The 20,862-nt window shown below is 39.2% G+C and overlaps 4 protein-coding genes across 4 annotated transcripts; 3 read left to right on the top strand and 1 right to left on the bottom strand.

Moving 5' to 3' along the window:
• Nucleotides 1-278: 278 nt before the first annotated feature.
• Nucleotides 279-887, top strand: NCS54_00453000 (uncharacterized protein; the record flags this gene model as incomplete). Its single annotated transcript, XM_053150061.1, has 2 exons — nt 279-472; nt 626-887. The coding sequence occupies 2 exons, from the start codon at nt 279-281 to the stop codon at nt 885-887; spliced, it is 456 nt and encodes a 151-aa protein (XP_053006036.1).
• A 1,556-nt stretch (nt 888-2,443) lies between these two features.
• Nucleotides 2,444-3,324, top strand: NCS54_00452900 (Hypothetical protein; the record flags this gene model as incomplete). The annotated part of the gene is made up of 4 exons (XM_053150060.1): nt 2,444-2,722; nt 2,781-2,828; nt 2,964-2,999; nt 3,085-3,324. The coding sequence occupies exons 1-4, from the start codon at nt 2,459-2,461 to the stop codon at nt 3,322-3,324; spliced, it is 588 nt and encodes a 195-aa protein (XP_053006035.1). The 5' UTR covers nt 2,444-2,458.
• A 63-nt stretch (nt 3,325-3,387) lies between these two features.
• NCS54_00452800 (Hypothetical protein) lies at nt 3,388-3,800 on the top strand (the record flags this gene model as incomplete). The annotated part of the gene is made up of 2 exons (XM_053150059.1): nt 3,388-3,668; nt 3,785-3,800. 2 exons carry the CDS (start codon nt 3,388-3,390, stop codon nt 3,798-3,800), a joined length of 297 nt encoding a protein of 98 aa, XP_053006034.1.
• A 5,245-nt stretch (nt 3,801-9,045) lies between these two features.
• On the bottom strand, nt 9,046-9,711 carry NCS54_00452700 (Cupin-5 domain-containing protein; the record flags this gene model as incomplete). The annotated part of the gene is made up of 1 exon (XM_053150058.1): nt 9,046-9,711. One exon carries the CDS (start codon nt 9,709-9,711, stop codon nt 9,046-9,048), a length of 666 nt encoding a protein of 221 aa, XP_053006033.1.
• Nucleotides 9,712-20,862: the final 11,151 nt, after the last annotated feature.

Below are 20,862 nucleotides of genomic sequence, written 5' to 3'. Positions count from 1 at the left end.
TTTCATATCGACGTGCTCGCCAGGCCTTTCAAGTTCTCGTGTGGTACCTATCCGCAACTGGTGAGCCAGGTCTCGAACAAGCCCGGCGTGAGAATACGGGAGGCTCGCTCGTCGAGACTAAAAAATCTAATCACCATTCCCAGTGGGCGGCCAACAACGTTAGACACGCGAAAATGTACCATGTTTTACGACCCAACAGCTTCAGGAATCAATTTCTCGAAACGGCCTGCCACTATCTCAGCTCTTTTCTTTGGCGCTTTTTCCGTCGCGTCTTCACCATGCTTGTTATCTTCTCCATTATCGTGGCAGTTATCATCGTCAGCATCTGTGGTTCGGAAGTCGGCGAGAACTTGTTCCCCGTCGGACTCTTGTCCCGACCAGTCACTTGCGTCAGCACGAAGCAAAGGGGCCGCCAGGATATCTGGAATGAGGCCAGGACCAAGTATAGCCATTTAGCTGACGATAAATTCACGTGAGTCTACCAAGCTCTCCCACTGCTCGAACACAGCCTTCTCGTCTTTGCCTTACACATGAGATATTGGTTAATGCTGGTTTTTTTTTTTTCTTCTTTTTTCTTTTTTCTCTTCATGCTGAATGCTAACCACGAAATTCTATTTCATTATAGTGTTGCTATGCTGACTTACCGACGTCCAAAGGAACTGAACCACATTTTAACGGTTCTTCTCGAAGAAAGAATCCCTTCGCTTTATGAAATTATTGTCGTCTGGGGAGATCTCGAAGCAGAACTTCCTATGACCTTTGAATCAAAACATGGGGTTCCTGTGCGATTTCGGATGGCTCTGAAAGACAGTCTCAACGAGAAGTTCCGACCCGATCCTAATTTCAAGACCCAAGCTATCCTCTTGACTGATGACGATGTCTACTAGCGCCCCAAGGATCTTGAATTTGTCTTTCAGACGTGGACGAAGTTCGGCCGAGATCGTCTCACCGGCGCCCTCGCTCGCTGCTCCGACATCAGCGCAGAGGGTATCTACAACTACAATTTCTGTTCGAGAACGGAGCGTGATGACTACTCAATGATCCTCACCAATCTATATTTCTCACACATCTCCTTCATGGACTATTACTAGTCCAACGATAGCACCATATCCAAGATTCCAGATTATGTTGACGAAGTCTTCAACTGTGAAGGCATTGCCTTAAACTACATCCAGGGGCTGCTTACTGGACAAGGGCCCCTGCTGGTAAATGGCCGGGAAAAATACGTCAATCTCAACCCTCTAAAAGGCATCAGCACAAAACCCGGTCACTTGGAGGCACGCAGTAAGTGCTTGAATGATTTCCCAAAAGTCTTTAAGTGCATGCCACTAGTCGACGAGACAGCGCACATTCAGAGGGGTGTCATTGCAATGTAATGACAACGGAATTTAACAGATAAATATGGTATTATCCCTAGGCGGAAAATTCCCTTGCACCGGAAGTGAAGCATATTTTACAATTAAGGCACTATTAGTAGAGTAGTGGGCTAAAATGTTAGGCATGGGAGAATCGGGATATTGAATATAACTATACAACTTATTTGCTACGGACTTGACGGTCCTGTAAGTGGTATGTACCATGACCTAATGTCAGACCAGGCAGTCGGATGCGGCAGGATCCCGGAAATGGAAGAACCGTGCACCCAAGACGCGTTTGACCCGATTACGAAGGATGATATTTCATATCATGTGTATAAAGACGCTTCCCCCTTTGATATAAACTAGCTTCTTAGCTGCCAATAACTTGGTTATAACATTAAACCTCACCCGCATTACCTATCTATCACCAGACCTGAACAATGGCCTGATTCATCTTCCAACATAAACCATCGCGGCCCGGTTTGACAGTTGGGAATACACCACCATCACAAGCCGGACACGCCCTGGATGTTTCACCTCACTTTTGTAATCATCCTGGCACCCCTCATTTTGGCTCCAACACAATCTGTGTAAGTTCGATTTTAAGCTGTGGTAGTGGCCACACTAACGATGTGGACACAAAGCTTCTGGCACCTCTTGGCTTGGAACACGCGTCTCCCGCCCAGTGACGGCTCCTGACGTGACAAGCTCTTGTCATAAATGTGGAACTTGACACATTTGCGTAACTGAATTACGCAATCGACCGGTCCTTGCGTCATCTAAGGATCCGTTCCCAGAAAGTCTGATCCTGCTCAGGTCCGGAACGAACAGTTTTAGGGCGGTTCTTCTGCGTTTGGCCAATCCTTCGAGACGATCATTTAGCCTAACGATTTGAGCCCACAAGCCGGAACAGCCACTCACCCAGTTATTAGCCTTTACCTTTTTTTTTTTTTTTCCAAGAGTCCAGACGCAATCTTTATGCATAGAAATCTTACCCCTAAAGCCAATAGATTGTCAAATTAAAAGATATTATGGTACCAGATCGGGCTACCTGTTATCCGTAGTTTCCGCACCAGCTTTCCTCCACATCTCCACGGTTCATGATAAGAGTCCTACGACGGTTCTTGATTCGCCACAAGCCTCTGCAAATTGCTGTCGTCGCCACCGGTTTTCTCGTTTTGACCGGATTTCTACTTCAATTCCAATGTCGCCCTTTATTCATTCCACGGGAATGCGCCGAGGTCATGGGCTTGACCAAAGCACCCCCACTGAAACCGCTTGCCAAGCCCGAGGGTGTGATTGTTAGCGGATTCGTCTTTTATGGTCGCAAGAGCAGGGTATCAAGCATGCAATGCTATATAGAAGTCAGTATCTAAGAAAGTCCCTAATTGAGGCCATGGTGGCTAATTGGGTTTTATGCAGCGAAACTTGGTTGATAATGGAGGTTGGCTCGATGAAGTCCTCTGGATTGTTAGTACTCAAAACGAGGAAGATCTCCGTTACCTCGATAAAATAATCGCCAGCAACCCGGCGAGACACAAGAAGATTATCCCCGAAAAGCACTTATCGACATATACATATTACAAGGCTTGACAACTCCTGGAGCATGGCAAGTACTATATCAAGATTAACGACGATATTGTACGTTTGCCTTGGCTTTATTTGGCTTTCGTGGAGGATCTCTTGCCATTGGTATGGCGATAGGTACTGACTCATTCTTCTCTAGCTCTGGATTGATGATAATGCTATCCCTAACCTTGTCACTCGCACAATCGATCATCCGGAAGACTTCGTTGTCGCTGGTAATATCATCAATAACCCTCCGTTGGGCTTCATGCACTTCCGAATGGGTGCACTTCACCCATACTTCCCCGAGCTCGAACAGCCGAGCTACGTTACCAGCGGCACCGATTACTGGAAACCTTCCCGACATGGCTTCTGGGATGGCCCCAAAAATTTCACCTAGGATATTGAAAAGCCTCCACCAGCATGGCCGCAACACAGATGGCTGAGAGTGCAAGACGATACGATGATATACCAAACCCCTATTGCCAAGCTCAAGTATGAGGTCTGGGGTCCGAGCTACCAGGCATGGTCTATTGCGGCCCAGATGCATCATTCCTTACTCGAGAACATCGAGAATGATGCACTAGATCTATACAAGTTTGAGAAGCCGTGGACAATGTACGGAGACCGCATCAGGATCAATTTCATGTGCGTCTATGCCGATGACATCCTAGATACCGACCCTGAGCACTGGCCTAAGTGTCGAGGTGACGAGGACATGATTGTTCTTGATCTTCCCAAGAAGTTACGTCGCCATAAATTGAACCCCGGCCGGGCCCGTATCATCCTAGCTAATTCACTCTTATTTTGCAGCTGTTGTAATTCAGGGAGACGCTCTAGCCGCTCACTTCCAGTACAAGCACCAAGGAGGCCTAGGGGATACAGACCTCTTAAAAAGGTATCTTACTCTCGCGCAGGATAGATATTGTCTTAACGCGACTTCTACAGGGTATAGACTACTATTATAACGCCTTCATTTGTTTGTATGATCTGCTGAGTTCATCTTGTTTATATATTTTAGGGGATTATCAGGAATTGAGTAGAAGGCATTAAATTGTGACGTTTGCCGCGGAGGTGATGTAATCTCGCGGCGTGTAGCTAAAGTATCGCATGGCTAACAGCGTAGAAGTCATAAGCCTGGTTAGTGGATAAATTACTCCATGGTCGTCGATTGATGGCTACATACACAAGAATGAGTTAGGATACACAGCCGGCGCCTCAGCTCTGCTAAAGTTACTTTTGTTCCGTCGAAAACTTCTGGTGTAAGTGCGACCGCCATGGTTGTACAAGGGAGTTGACGAGGATATTCGGTGGTTAATGCAGGTTTTAACAGCACTTAACAATGTGTTAGACTTCAGGGCTTGATCGAATCAAATGAGTTACTTGTATCTTTCCGCCTATCTGATAGATACTTGTTGGTCTGTAAATCGTCTCATATACCAGATCAGACCGAGGGAGCAAACAAATAGATATGATGTCGTTATACATATCCAAACAGCTTCCCTCATGTAATCTGAGTCCTAATGCTTCATCGCTGCGCTAGCTACGTTGTCCGCATTCAACAAATCAATGCCCTCTCGAGCAAGTATCCTCCACACGTAGTCTCTATAAGATATCGGCCAACAGGGCAAGCCCCAATATCTTAACTTCAGGTTTCGTCGTCTGGCGATTTGGATCTGTTCTCGTAGAGTTCTAAGCTGCTATTTGTTAAAACCCGCCCGAACACTTCCAATGGTCTTTTTGAAAGGCGCCAAGGCGGTGTAGAACTCGTTTTCTGATTCATCGTGACAGGAAAACTCGCTGCTAGGGCTGAATCCGGTTTCAGTGAGCAAGTCCAGAGGCGCATCAAGAAAGACATCGGGGTACTGCTGCCATTTTTCTGGGTCTGCACTAATGTTGATGTCGCGCCGCTTGGGGATATTTCCCGTTCCCACAATAGTTATAGGTCCAGGCCAGAAAGACTGGTTCGTGGTCATAGTGTACATTTTCTCGTGTCGAGCTAAGTATTTCCTGTCACGTAGAGGTCCTAGCTGCTCGAGAACCAAACGCCAAATGCTCACCGGGTCATCCTTCACGTCGACGAATAGTATTAATGTTGTATTCGGCTGGGTCGCGAAAACACCATGGGCTTGGGCTGTGGAGTTTGAGCCCTCTTGTAACACTGACGGATTCATCGAGTTCAAAATTTGTAACAGGGGGTCAAGATAAAGGGAGCGGAGTGTTCTGCCCGAGGAAAGGGATTGTCGATCATGACCGACTAAGAGGTCCTTTCCATCTTGGCTGAGCCATACGTCTGCTTCTATACTCGCACAACCCACAGCAAGTGCTAAAAATAGAGGGTGAAGTCGCCAATAATCATTATGAGAATGGTACATTCCGGGAAAGATGAGTGATAATTCCCCGAGCCATACTGCGACGTTATATGTTGAGCTTCCATTCTCCTCGAACCGATTGGCGAACGCAAAGTGCGAGGCCTCGTAGGCATCGAGAGTCTTCGGCAGTATGACGGAAGCCAGCAAGAAGAAAGGTGCCCTATCTCTATCATTAGCCACTATAGGTATTTTTTACGCAAGCTTCATCTTTAATACATCAAACTCACATAATTAATATTATACCATAGACGGCAATGAACCAAAAGTAGACCAATCCTTTATGCACTCCTGGTACTCGTGGTTCGAGTTGTAGTCGGTGGTGTTCACCTTGCCACGAATCACCACCTCTCTGTGGGGTAAGTAACTCGTATTCGATGGTATCCGCGACATTTCCACCGCAGAAATAGGCTTGAATTCCCATATTCGCTTGCATATCAACAACGGGAGGGTAGCAGTACAAGTGTAGGAGGACGTGGGAGCAGTCAGCAAGAAGGGACATCAATGGCAAAGAACAGACATGGCTATTCCTCTCCCTCGGTTGGATTCTTAACGGGCACGTTTAGTTCATCTTGTTTGCCAGCAGTGCTGCCCGTTGGCTCGTGTGGGGCAAAGGCACAATGCAATTCAGCAAGCTAAGTTAGCCACAAACTACGAGACAGCCATGCGTTTCAGCCCAAACTTGATTACGTCATCCCCCACGTAACGCAGAGCAAAAAGGGAACACTCTGATATTTAAACAGACCGACTAATGAGACCAGTCGTAGAAAGGTCTAGACCACACAGCCACGCTGGTAACAAACGTCCGCGACACAGGGCTAAAGCGCAGAACTGTCATTGACCGAGTCTTACCGGATACGGCAAAGTATTCGTATTCATTACGGTGCAGCCAATAGACGTGCTCAGACTCGACGGACCCGCTATGTCTCCCAGGATCATGTCCATGGTGCCATTTAACCCTCGAAGCCGCGCCGCCAAGGGTATCGTGTGAATTTCCCGAGTCTTCTTTACGCCGCTTCAAGTCTGGCCACGCGACGGGTACACCTCTTGGAATCCACATTGGGAGCCTTGGTTGGGCCGCTCGTAGTTCTCTGAGAAACATGGCTCCGCTTGAGCCTCAGCAACCGCCAAGTCGTCTATCCCTGCGTACTGATCCGCCTCGACAGAATCCGGCATTTGAAGTGTGATGAGCAAAAGCCCGTGTGCCAGCGAAGCTTAAAAGATAGATAGAAATGCGACGGCTATGAAGATCTTAAACTCCCCCCCTAAAGCAAAGAAGTAATTGAAGCTTATGCAGTACTAGTCTAAGCCGAAGAGCCAAGCCTGCCGAGCCCTCTCGGCACTAAGACCTGCCCTATCGATCGAGAATCTCGGTTTCCTAGCCGATGTCGCCCTTTTCTACCACGCCCGGGAGTATACCATTAAAGATTTCGATATCTTATCTAGCCCTATGTTCTAGCATAACTTTGTGCTACCGCTCGCCCACACCATCGAGCTAGTTAAGTATGCGCTCTATGCCCTCGGTGGAGCATATCGCCGGTTCTAGGTTGGTTATCAGAGAAACGCCATATCGTTGTCGTCGCCCGCTGAATTCGGGTATGCCTCTATTTAAAAGTATAACTAAGCTATACTGCATATAAACCCACTCATAGAGGAGAACTCAGAGATTAACCTATAAACCACCCTTATCTGCTACGTTATCTTTATTTGCATTAAGAGCTTATATAGATGCTATATAGACTCTATCCGATACCTCAAGGCTGGCTGCCAGCTCCTTAACTCCGTGCGGGCGGAAAAGAAGTACGGGAATATGCCGAAGTTGCCTCCTGTCACCACATCATGCAACTGACGCTTGGTATCGTCCACTTCGTACTCAGCGGTCCATTCATACCGGATCTTATGTTAATGTGCCCCTTCAGTCATATTTCTCTTTTCGCCTGGCAAACGGATTCGTCCAGGAAAATCTGGGAATCTTGTGAGATGATGGACAGAAGGATGCGGAGGTAGCGCGCCTCGTATGCAGGGATAAACAGTTTGCCTAAACTCTTTAACTCCAAGCCAGAATAAGCAAGCGCTTGACCACCTGTAAGAAGCGAGTCTCAGCTATTCTCGTTCTTTAATTCATTTCTCCTTTGTAGTTTCTTGCTTAAAGCTACTGTGTGATAATGATCGACGAGGCCTACTTTTTGACGGTAGGTTTAGGCCCTAAGCGTACTACATACTTATACGGAGTAGTAAGTGCCGAGATTCGCCATCGTGACAAAACTACTACATAGTACAAGATATGACTAGACTCTCTGTAATGCTTAAATGTGGGCTGGCGAGGTCTATCCACTTTGGTCGAATGCTGCTGCCTTAGTCCTAGTGGCTCCACGGAATATATACTCGGTCTAAGTGACAATCTGTCGAACAGGGGATGCGATGCCTCCATGATAACCACATTAAAGTCTAGAATCTGTCTATCAACGCACCGCTCAGAAGGGGAATTTAATAGGGACTAGGGACTGTGTAGTCTCATCCCGAGAAAGTTAGTTGTCCTCCTTCTTTAGCTTCCCTCCAATACCACTCTGTTCGGTCCGGGCTCGCTCGACAATCCGTGGCAGGCTTGCTTAAACTGCCGGATAAATTGCCCATATTTTAATTCCTGAGGCTTTAAGCTAGTATCTCCTTATGTTATCGATCATTGTTTTAGCTCGGTGTCTAAGGTTTGGCATCCGTAGTCACAAATAAGCCCACAAAATATCGGAGACACACGGGTGGATATGACGCGTAATGTGTGTACAGCTGAGAAAACCGCCTCAAAGTGAAATCTTGCAGCACGCCTTATGAAACAAGACCGTGCCGGTCAAGCCATCGGCGTTCAGACGTGGGTTTAATACACACCGAGGTTAGACAAAAAGGAGGCGTTAGAACGTACGCATTAGGCTACGCGTCTATAAGGCGTAGCGGGCTGGGAATGGATATATAGTTAGATATACTAAAGATGCAAAAATAACATCGGATCTCGCGCGGATGCCACCTTCACGCCTGCCCGAAACGTTTATTATATTCTGTTGTATAACATTCCATATCTACTCGTCAGATTCTTGATTGAATCGTATTTTTGCAACGTCCAGGCTTAAGTTTGTTTTCATTTTGCCCGAACATATCGACAGATTTGTTTGATATCCATACAGATGGCGGCGCCTTTGCAAGTTCGAGCAGACAATAGTCCTCACTTATGTCACCATATGACTCCATCGTCGCCAAACATGTCTATCAATGATGCAACGACCCAGAGTGGCTCTACTTTGGGGATGGAGGACCCTAAAGATTCTGCATCGAAACAACCCGTACCCCATGTCGCCGACGTCGAGATTGGAGTTCGCTCTCAGTTAACCAAGGTAGACGACTCACCCGGTGTCCTCGACCATTCATACTGAATTTTTAATTTTTTTTCAAGCAATCGCCAGACATTTCGTTCACATTGGAAGCCAACTCACCAGCATCAAGGTCGGCTAGCGTGTTAGCGTGGGTGCCAAGATATCAGCTTGTCTGAACTGCAATGGTTGTATCAACGGCAACAAGACATAGGGCAAACAGAAGATGGGTATTTAACCATGCACCTATCCTGGCAATCCTCTCGTTATATTCCCTTCCGGTTAAATATTTGCAGCTCAGCTTTCCTTGACGACACTATGGCGGAAGGAGGATACTCTCCCCTGTCGTAACCCGAATCTCCTTAGACCCTGTGCTTCGCTCCGGTTTGCTACCTAGTTCGTCATATGCGCCTTGCCCCACTTTCGGACTAACCACTCCAGCTCTCTTGCTTGGTCTGCCGGCAACAAGCTTCTCAAACCCTCCTCAGACAGAAACTCCTGGTCAGCGTATTCGAACCCTGGTACGACAGTTTCGGAGATCAGCAGTCCCTCGCTCTCGCCAGCCTCGGCATCAAGCAGGTAACTGGCCTGCCAGACACCTCCTTCAATAACCCATTGGAGCCGTTCGCCTTTCTCAATGTTGTGTCCAACGATATATGTCTCAACATGTCCATCGGGGCTGATGAGCACGTACCGGCCGCGGCCCAGATGAAGCGAATGGATAATCCGGCTGCGGTTACGGTGGAAGTGACACTGTGGGCGGTTGGGTGTGAGATAGTAGTAAATGGTGGTCGAAAGCCTGCGGAACAGCGGTCCGAAGTCGGAACGGAGACCATCCGTCAGGCAGAGAGTCTCCTCGGATAGCGGTTCAGGAGGATAGGGCGAAGAAACGTGAGCGACGGAAACGTCGGTTTCTTTAAAGTAGCCACCTTCAATGTGTGGTTCTAAGCCGAGGGTCTCAATGAGCGATGTCACGGAGGGGCTTTCGTCTTGCGAAGTTGGGATGAAGCAAAGCTCGCTGATGCCCAGGTCGGGCTTGCTGCGATGGGACTCGCTCATACTGTAGACGACTTCCCAGGGGGCCCGTGAGAATAAGGGCCAAGAGAAGTGGAGATAATAAGCGAGGATCGCAAATGTTTTTATACTGCTATATATAGACGTAGATAAGCGATAAGATATCAAACAGGTTGAAGGCTAGACATTCACCTTGGAGCAGTCCAACTTACCAAAGGTTAAAAACATGAGAGGTAGGAACCCAGCGGGGCACTTGGAACTGTTGTTACCCAAGTATGGCTTCAGCGGCTGGTTTGCACCCCATCCGAAGACCTGGTCAAACCCTGTCCATGTTGAAATGAGAAGATCCTAGTTGCTTGATTCATCCTAAAAGTGCAGTAGGGGAACCACTGTTTATGTACAGGCATGATCTCTTGTAGAATATTCCTCCTTCTTCCACTCCTTCCCACCGCCTTGGTCGCCACACACTTGTGATCTCCAACAACCCAACCCACCAACCAATGTATACCATTACGAGCGCACCCAGCGGCCTGATGACTCTTATAACACAGTATGTATTGGAATGGTGTTTCCTGCATAGTTACCGAGGCAAATGCTATTTTCCACGTCTTTCTTCCCTTATCTGTTCCCTCGGCTGTCGATCACGTATTAAACCCAGGCCCCGCAGCACTTACGTACCTTGATCAATGTTGCCCCCAGGATTCTTGCTGACACATAAGTTGAACAATCCTGGCAATTATGAAGCCTTTTTTATTGCAAGGTTATGTTCTCATCTTCGCGCTCGGCGCGGGCCTGCTATACCCCTAAATGATCCAATTAGCTTTGCAAGCACAAGGGCATTATCCCCTCGATTGTGTTAAGGCTCCAGAAGGTATTCCGCCCCACATCACCCCTGTCACATGATAGGTACATGCGGGGAACCTGACGACAATAAAAAGAGGCATCAATCAAGGTGGGGATGTAAGTAGTGTGATGTCGCGATTTGTAACTCAAAATATTGTTGGGAGTTCTATCACAGGTCAATTTAGGTGGGAAATAATGTACCATTCATATTGTGCAATTTCATTGGTCAGAAGTCCCTGTAGTGACCCGACTGGAGCCTTAACACAGTCGAGGGGATAGACAAACCTTATCAACGATATTTAGTGTTGCCACTTGACTGCCCACGACCGCCACCCGGAGAGCCGGCGGCGCAGCTAGCAGCGTGGGTGTCGCTGGGGCGCAGGACTTACGCAAGTTTGGCAGCCGTGGATATCCGCGAGGACTTAAACTGGTTCCGCCAGGCGTGCATCCAAGTACGGACACTGCGCTAGAGAAAGAGATGGCGCAGGTGTCATTACGGTACCATCCTGGCCCCTGGGCCGCTTACATGTGCCCAATCCAGCTTAATCATCAAGCCAGCACAACCCCGACTCTACCCCTTCGCTCCTCGCCCTCGTCCGCTTTAACTCTTGGCTGCTCACCCTTCATCACCATCTGTCGAGTGTGGCGTCGTCTGGGTTTTTATCGATTGGGAAACCATTGTGCTTAGCTCGACAACCTTCGCTTCCCTCCGTCGACATTATTCGGGTTCGCAACTGCAAATGATCTGATTACGATGCCGTCTTTCAGCCTGGTAGTCGACATCTGGGGGATGCACGATTACAACGCCAATACGTATGCCTTATTGTCGACATCGTTCGATAATTGCACTACCTGCCCATACTAGAACTGGTCGTGACTTCTTCCCGCTGTATAATATGTACATCAGTTGAGATTCTGAGATAGTAAATCCTGGAGGGCGGGCAACATAATGGCCACACTCACCCTGCGACCGGGCTTGCTTATGGTGTTCTACCATACCTACTTGTTTATATCGCTTCCCTAATCCTCGCATCCGGTCAGAGTTCTTTTGTCCCACCCCTCGCACCCCCTCTTAGCCTATTCTGGACCCTTTAACTACTGGCACACCACTGTGGTGTCTTTTTATGCCTCCTGCGATCTATAGACCTTCTACCCATCGCCCTGCCTCTCCCACTTCAGGGTCCCTTTGCGATCTTACGGTGCCTAGCATTCAGTGCCACATCTGCCCATTATCCTCTCTGCTTATCATGCTGTCATATTAATCCGATAGCTACTGCGACTCGCCTAACTTAGTATAGCTCTACTACCTTATACTATCCTCGTTTATATCGATTCTTCGTTGCTCATACAACTCCAGCACATTGAACATGAAGGGTCAACAACGACACTAGATAGTCGAGGAGGGTCGAGTTTGGATCCACCGGGCATGTTGTGATGCAAACAACAGCTCCAATGGGTGGAAGAGCCACTATCCTTAGTTCTTGTTACATTAGCCGTAGCGTTCTAGTTGTGAAAGTTACGAATTGAATCTTGTCTTTAAAACGGAACGTAACTCAACAATCTGCTCAAACCCAGCTATACTCTATCCCTTTTATTCCCTCTATATCTCAAACCATCCATTCACGGTACATCAATACCATAACACCTGCGGCAACGTCTGCGATGAGAAGAGTTTCTAGTGATCCGTAGGGGGCGGGATAATGGCCGGGTTCAGTAAACACAGATTTGACATATCCGAAGAAGCACAATAAAAGCTGTTGTTGCAGTCTAAGTGATTAGCGCAGTATAGATGTGCCCGGCAACGAAGTATGGAAGTAAAGGGATCAACCCACCTTTCGAGTGTTCATTGATGTTAGTAGGATGTGGAATGCGATGTACTAACCTACGAAATAGGCTACTTGGAGGTCTCAAACTCAGGTATGAAGGGCAGGGGATGGTCGATTTTGAGAACCCCCAAGTAGCCCTATTGTAAATGCAGATATCCATAGGCGAGGCTAGTTGGAACGCTCAAGCTAGAGTTCAAAGTCTATTTTGACTTTCGAGCGCATCCAAATCACGACATCGGGGAGAAGGAGGGGGAGAAATCAGAACACCCCATCACACCCTCATTATTTCTACGAACAACAACGCCCTCTCTCAATCAACCGTAAAATAAAAATCGTCAAAAAGTGGCTGAGCCATACCCCGAGCAGAGCACAATGGCTTCTCAATCGATGACAACACAGACGACACCACACTCGCTATGAACCCTTCGGTGGTAAGAAATGTTAGGATTCTTGGCGGGAACACAACGTGGGAAGCACGCCACATTGTAGGCATAATGGGCTCATCGTCGTCATGGGTGAGTACATGCCAAACTATTTGCAAGCGCGAGCTTATGCTCAGTTCATGGACATACGGGCCAGACCACCGATAAATCAAATACAGAGGTTATTACTAGCCCCAACCTCTTGATGGATACTCTATTTGATGACCGCTTATACCAGCGTTAAAAAATCTCTTTTGGAAGTCTTTGGAATCCACTTAGCCAGGCAAGTTCTCGCTTCTGCGATCAATTAGTACGCGAGGAACCCCTTTAAAGCCCGAATTTCAGCATGTGAGCATGACTCTACTCAGATCAATCGACAGATCATACCAATGACCAAGCTAGCATATATTAATCTATCGGTTTCACAGAATCATGGAGCCAAAATGGCTCCAGCTCACCCCGCTCCCGCAGCCACATATATCCCCAGCCGCTCAAGCTGCCTCTCTAATGGAACCAGCAAAATCAGACCGAGGGGCAATAATTCATGATCGTCCGGACTTTAAACCTGTCGTTCCCCTATCACAAGAGCAGAAGCGGCTGCCGGCATTCATATCGCCCGAAGTTTTCTCTCCTCCTCATTCGCCTATACCAGAGCCTTCAGGCAATGCCCGACCGTCGCCTTCTAAGTCATTCTCGCCGTCCCCTTCAACCTCTCATCGCCACACACCCAGCTACCTGCTCAAAGGGACAGCGCCCAGCGTGATCGAGGACTGTTACGACATAGATGTAAACGGCAGGTTCGTGGCGCTTCACAAATGTCTTTCTCCGCTCTCCTTAGAATCCCTTCGGCAGGGGAGAGAAGAAATGTCCAGCGAGGCGGACGAGCAAGACCAAGCATTCCTGGAGATGGCATTACTCAGATCAATGCCCCAGCGCAATCCTAGCAAGACCATGATCCTCAAAAGGGCAATGGACTATATTTTAAAGTTAGAGTTGCGGAATGAAAGACTTTTCCAGCAGAACATCGAGCTGCAGAATCGTCTGGCGCACTCCGTCTCAGCTTCAACATCCGCAGCCCTGCCTGTGGGAAAGGAGTGATGGAGAAACGAAGAGAAAAGACGGGAGGATCTGGGATTGCCCCACACTAACTGCGACATTGACTTCTGATTCAGGTGCGTCAGGGTTCGACAGCTATACGATGACCTGAATTTCCGAAGGCATAAACCTAGGTGGAAGGTATATTGGGACGTTATCGTAACCATAGGCGGTACGTTGGTATGGATTTCAAGGAGATACAACTAAAATGATTGTGGATAACTAAGGAGTGTAGGTAAATGATGAAATATATCGGGGAGGTCTACGGATATACACTTTTTTTTTCTTGGCTCTTGGATCACCCTGTTCCCTCACTCACGGATGTTCATACCCATTCTAAGGTGCAGCTCACCAGGCGACGGGTCTTTTCACCTGCCCCGACGTTGATGACTCCCAAAAGTGCTCAGCGCCTGGTGTCGCGCCAGATCCAGGCACAGTATTGGCTTTCAAATCAAGAGGCACATCTCCTTAGCAATACACTAATCTGCCTAGAGCTATAAAGAACATATAATGCCTTCTCTCGCACTATCTAGGACTACCTAATATATAACCCTACTTAATATATAACTAAAGTTTTACTTCTCTTATATAAAATCTAAATTTTAATACTAATAAAAATAAGCTAGATTCTTAATAAATATATAAGGTATTAAAAAAAAATTCTAAAAATTTATTTAAACTAATATACATAATAAGCATACATTGCAGGCAAGTATATATCACACTTTTCCCTCTTATATCTCCCTTTTTATTAAATTAATTAATTCTTTAACTATTAAATATATTAGACCTAAATACTAAGGCTAAAACTCTTCTTACTCTTTAAGCCCTTTAGAATAACCTAAAACTAAGCATCTAACGCGCTATAAACCTCTATAGGGTCTCTAAGTATAGGCTATATCGCTGGTAAAATAGCATTTAATCGCGATATAATTAGATCCCTTAATCGCGTTGACTATTTAATCTTAAGGAATAAATCATTATTTAGTTTATCTTTGACCTAGACTTATAAGGATTTCCCCCCTGATTATATAGTATAAAAGAAATAACTAATTAATTACTTATTAACCGCGATATGCTACTAATTAGTATATATTAGGCTTTAAACTTTATTAAGTAATACCTAGACCTTAAGATATGTTTTTTTTAGAAATATAATTATTAAAGAGCTAAATATAAAAATCTAATTAATATTTATAATTAGTTTATATTTATAATAAATATAATTATAAAGTATAATATCTAATTAGATAATATATATAATATTAATAAGACTAGCTTTATAATAAGTATAATTTAAAGTAAAATAATTATTATAGGTATAAATAAGTATAAAAAGCTAAAATTAATATAGCCTAGAAACTAAGAATAAATTATAATTATTTAGGTAATTAATATAAATAGCTAAGTAATCTTATTATTTATTATTAATATAGGCTAATATTACCTTATTAATTAGTACTAAAATAATAATACAAAATAGTAGGCCTTAATAGCTTAATTAGGGTAAAATTATAAATTAAAAATAGGTCTTTATTATATATAAGACTTTAACTTACTAAGCCTTTTATAGTGGCTTAGCTATAGAGCTTTTAGGAGGTCTCTATGTATATAATAACTAGCCGGGGTTACCCCGATTAGTTAGTAAATTTAATAGCCGCCCTATATCCTTATAATTACCTCCCCTCTAGAGATCTTAGTCCCTAAGACCTTTAAGTAAATAAAAAAGCTTTAAATAACTCCTTTAAGTTCCTTAGTCTATAAATAAAGCCTTAATAAAAGCTCTTTATTATATTGCCTTAAATATTTAAGATTAATCTTTATTCCCCCTTTATTATAATATAAATAATTAAAATATTTTATTAATCCTTTAATATTATTAACTTTATTAAAGCCTTATCTTTATTTTAGCTTATTAATACTTATTAAATAAATAATATTTATTACTTAATATATTTTATTTTAATCTTTTTTATTATAATAATATTTTATTTTTTAATTAAGGTATTTTATAAATTTTATTCCCCCTTAATAATATATTAGCTTTTTTTTTATAATATTTACTCTTAATATAATTACTTATATCCTTAGGCCTTATTATATTTTTAATAATAATATTAATTTTATTAATTAATAAGCTAATAATTACTTATATTTTAATTATCTTACTTATATCTATAAAAATACTTATTTAATATATATTATTAATATTAATAATATTATTTATATTTATTATAATTATTATACCTAGAGATATAATACTATAAGTTTTCTTAGCTAATTTATTAGCTTTATATTATTAACCTCTAGCCTAGATTTCTAATAAGCTCCTTAGCGCTACCTAGTAATATTAAAACTTTTATATTACCTTTTAAGAGTATTACTTAATTATTATTAATCCTCTAATAAGTATTAACCTAATAACCTCTTATATTACTATTTAATATTATATTATTACCCTTAATAATTATAATATTACTTAGAATAATATTAAGGATTAATATATTAATCCCGCTAAGAATATAAATAATTAGATAATAGCTAGCTATTAGCTTACTAAGCTTATATTTTCTTATGAGCTTCAATTTATTTATATTCTTATAACTATAAGTTATTTTTTCTTTTATTTTATATTTCTTACTAACTTAGTATATAGGCCTAGGTCTATATAGATAAGACTAAGATCTATAGTCTTATTAATATTGCCTAGCCTGCCTATGCCTATAATAATACTAAGCCTTATTTCCTCTATTGTATATTAATTTACTTTTAGTCTGCCGAGATTATAGCTATCCCTAATAAGGGGAAAGCTTATTTTTTTTATCGCGATTTACCTTAGCTGCTTATTATATATACTCTCGCTAGTGCTTTAGCTAGTACTCTTATTATTACTTATATTATAATATATATTAATACTTCTTTTATTTCTTATAATATAAAGTATCTTACTAATAATAATAATAGTAATAATAATAGTAATAATAATAATAATACTAATTCTAATAATAACTTACTATTTATTCCCTTTGCTCCTAAGAGAGCTTATATTATTTATGCTTTTACTTATAGTAAGGCTAAGGCTAAGGGTAAGGGCTTAATAAACCCTAGGCCTATTAATAATAATAAGTTTAATATTAGTTTTTTTAATCCTTAAGTAATTATTTATAGTTATAGTTTTTATTTTTTATAATTTATATTTTATAGGTTTTAGCTTATATTTAATAATAGCTTAATAATAATTATTTTCTTATAGTCTTATTAGGTTATAGTTTTTATTATTTATTCTTTTTATCTAAGTTTTTTTTATAATTAATACTTTTATTTCTTTATAAATATTCTAGCTAAGTATTAGCTAGTTATTATCCTATTTCTTATAACTTTTTTTTATAACTTTATAATACTTTTTAATTATTATTTTTATATTTTCTAAGTAATAATTAAGCTTCTAAGTATTATATTTTACTAGCTAGTCCTTTTATTTAATAAGGTAAAATAATACTTTATTAATAAGCTTATAGTCTATTACTTTTTTTACCTCTTACTTATTAGGCTTAGCCTTAAGCTCTAATAAGGCTTTTAATATTATAATATTCTTTAGTTAATTATTTTATAATTTAAGGAGTAATATATAAAATATATTATATATATATTAATAGATTTCTAGTAGCTCTATAGTATAGGCTTATTTACTATGCCTTATAAGGATTTTTACTTTAATAAATCTTAGGGCTAATTTAAGGTATTTATACTTTTAATATTTTATAAATACTCTAATATATTATCTCTAATAATATACCTATAACTTATATTTTATATTATAATATTTAGATTAAGATTTTAAAGTATAATACTAATAATCCCTTATTAACTTATATACTTAGCTAAATATCTCTAAGCGCTTAGTAATACCTTAGATATTTATTTTTACCTCTAAGGGGATATACTTAATATACCTTAGGTAATACCTATATAATACTTTATTAAGAGAGACTCTAATTATTAAATATTAGCTATTATTATATATAAAGGTAGCCTCTAAGAGTTATATTACCTAATAGGCGGGCTTATCTCTTATATATACTCTTAGGTATTTCTCTAGGGTTTAATATATTTCCTTTATTTACTTATTTATCTATAGGTAATAAATAATTAATAATTAGTAAAATATTACTTTTTTTATTATTAAGTTTACTTAGAATTTATTAATAATAAGTTTATTTTTATTACTTATAATGCCTTTAGGTATATTAAAGTAATTTTTTATATACTTATATAATAATAATACTAAGCTTATAGCCTTAAGCTTCTTTATAATTAAAATAAATATTATATATTTTAGTATATAATATATAATAACTAATATAATATTATAGCTCTTATTATTACTATATATACTCTCTAGTAAGTTAATTATAAAGTTAAGGCTAATTTCTTAAAATAAATATAATAAAAGTAATAGTAATTAGAGTTTACTATATAACTTATATCTTAGTATATAAATACCTTAGTATATTTAGCAACTCTTAATATACTTATAGATATTATCTATTATACCTAGCTAATAGAATTTCCTCTTTATTAAATCTAAGGTCTTTTAAGTGCCTATATATCTTACTCTTAGATTATTATAATATTAGCAAAGTATTTCTAACCTTAAGGCTCTTTACTCTAAGATAATTAATTAATTTTTATATTATAATAATCTAAGTCTATTAATAATATAGCCCTTATATTTATTAATAGTCTTATATATCTTATCCTTTAGCTCTTTATATTATTAATCTTAGCTTTATAGTTCTTTAATTAATGCTTTAAGCTTCCTAGAGAGCAATAAAAGAAATATTATTTTGCCCTCTATAAGTTATTTTATAATAAGGTATAAGATATATTACTTTAGAATAATAACCCTAGCTATAAGTAATTCCCTAGAGACTTAACTAAAGCTCTCTACCTCCTAAGCGGTCTATAGTATAATAATCTCTTTCTACCTAGCTTTCTAGCGCCTAATAATAATTATAGATATAATATAATAAGTATTACTTTTTAGCATATACTTACTATAAGGAATAGCGCCCCTTATTATTACTCTAATAGTATATATATATGCGGTTATAACTTAGGTCTTACCCTTAAGGCTAGTAATAATATGCTAAAGCTCTAGTAGTAATTTATATATAAGAGCTAGCTTCTTAGTTAATATAAGAAATATATCTTTATATAATATTTCTCTCTTTATATAATCTAGCTGCCTTAATAGGCTATTAATAGGGTTTTTATTCTTAGGCTAATATTAGATATTAAAATTAAAAGCAGAGAGTTTATAGACCTATCTTATTAGTCTACCTCTTAGCTCTTTTAGTAATACCTTTATAATACCTATAAGGGCTTAATAATTAATAAAGATTAAGAATTTCTCTAAGAGGCCTTATAAGTAATAACTCTAGTATTTAAGGCTATTAATTATAGCTAGTAATTCTTATTACCTTATAGCCTAGTATTACTTTATATCTTAAAGCTTTTATAATTAATAAGTAATAAATTATTATTAAGAGTTTATTAATTAAGTAAAAATACCTAAGATTACTTTAATTAATATATCTATTTTAACCTTAATTAATCTTAATAAGTCCTAATAATAAAAGATAATTATAAAATAAAAAATATATTTTAGGCTTTTAAAGGTATTATTAGCCTTCTTAGACTAACTAAAGTCTTTAATCTTTTTCTTATTTTTATTACCTTTTAGTTATTTTATTAAAAGGCTTATTATTACTAAGTAATATATAATAAACTTCTAGTAAAAGTTATAAAATCCTAAGAAGACTTATATATTTCTAAAAAAAGTTAATATTAGTTATTTCTTAATTAAGTTTATATATAAGGGTTTTATCTAAATACCCTCTTATATAATAATATATCTAAGGAACTTAATACTTTATTAATAAAAGTTATACTTAGATAGCTTTCTATAGAGCTATACTTTAGTAAGCTGCTATAGAATCTCTTATAAGTAATAAGTATATTTTTCCTTAGTCTAAGAGTATATAAAAATATTATTTATATATAAGATATAATATATATTAAGTAAATTAATAAGTTATTAATAAATATATACTTAGAAGGTAGCTAATATATTTATTAGTCTAAATAGTATAATAATATACTTAAAATAGCTATATTTTATATAAAAAGTAATTTATTAATAATTTTTTTTATTAACCTTAATCCTATAATAAGTATTATAAATATTAATCTTAGATATATATTTAGCTCTATAGAGCCTATTTAATAAGTTATTAATAAATAAAAGGATATAATAATTCTTAATTATTACCTTATTTAGCCCTCTATAGTCTATATAGAGCCTTAGCCCTTTATCTTTCTTAAGGATAAAAAGTATTAATATATTAGCCCTACTTATAGAGTATTATATATATTTATTTATTAGGTTCTTTGCGATATATTCCCTAAGGGCCTAGTATTATACCTTATTTATAAGGTATAATAAACTATATAGGGGTTCTTTTCCCTCGACTAGGTTAATTTTATATATAGCTTCCGCGAGTATTAATATATACTTTATTACTTATTTATTAAAGAACCCTTTTAGTCCTTTAAGTTTTAGAGGAAGCTCCTTAGGTATTTCTATAGGTATACTTATTTTAGCTTTATATACTTATTAGGTAATCTCCTTTAAGGTAAAGAATACTATAATATTTAATATATATACCTTTTTTTTATTTTTAATAATCTCTTAAGTAAAAGATATTAAATTAATAGTAATAATTATAATATAATATTATTTATTAATAATATAATTAATTATTATACTTTTTTATCCTATTAATAATTATAATAAGATAATATTATATAAATTATTTTTAAACTCTAACCTAGTTAATATTTATTATATTTTTTATAATTTATTATATAAATTAATAAAAAAAAAATTAACTAATAAGTATTTCTTAGGTTTATTTTTTCTCTTCTAAAGGACTTAAGCCTAAGAG

The sequence above is a fragment of the Fusarium falciforme genome, chromosome 3, assembly GCF_026873545.1.
Source record: "Fusarium falciforme chromosome 3, complete sequence".
Taxonomy (NCBI): domain Eukaryota; kingdom Fungi; phylum Ascomycota; class Sordariomycetes; order Hypocreales; family Nectriaceae; genus Fusarium; species Fusarium falciforme.
Note: the sequence above shows the minus strand (reverse complement) of the source record. Positions and strands in the feature narration are given on the sequence as shown.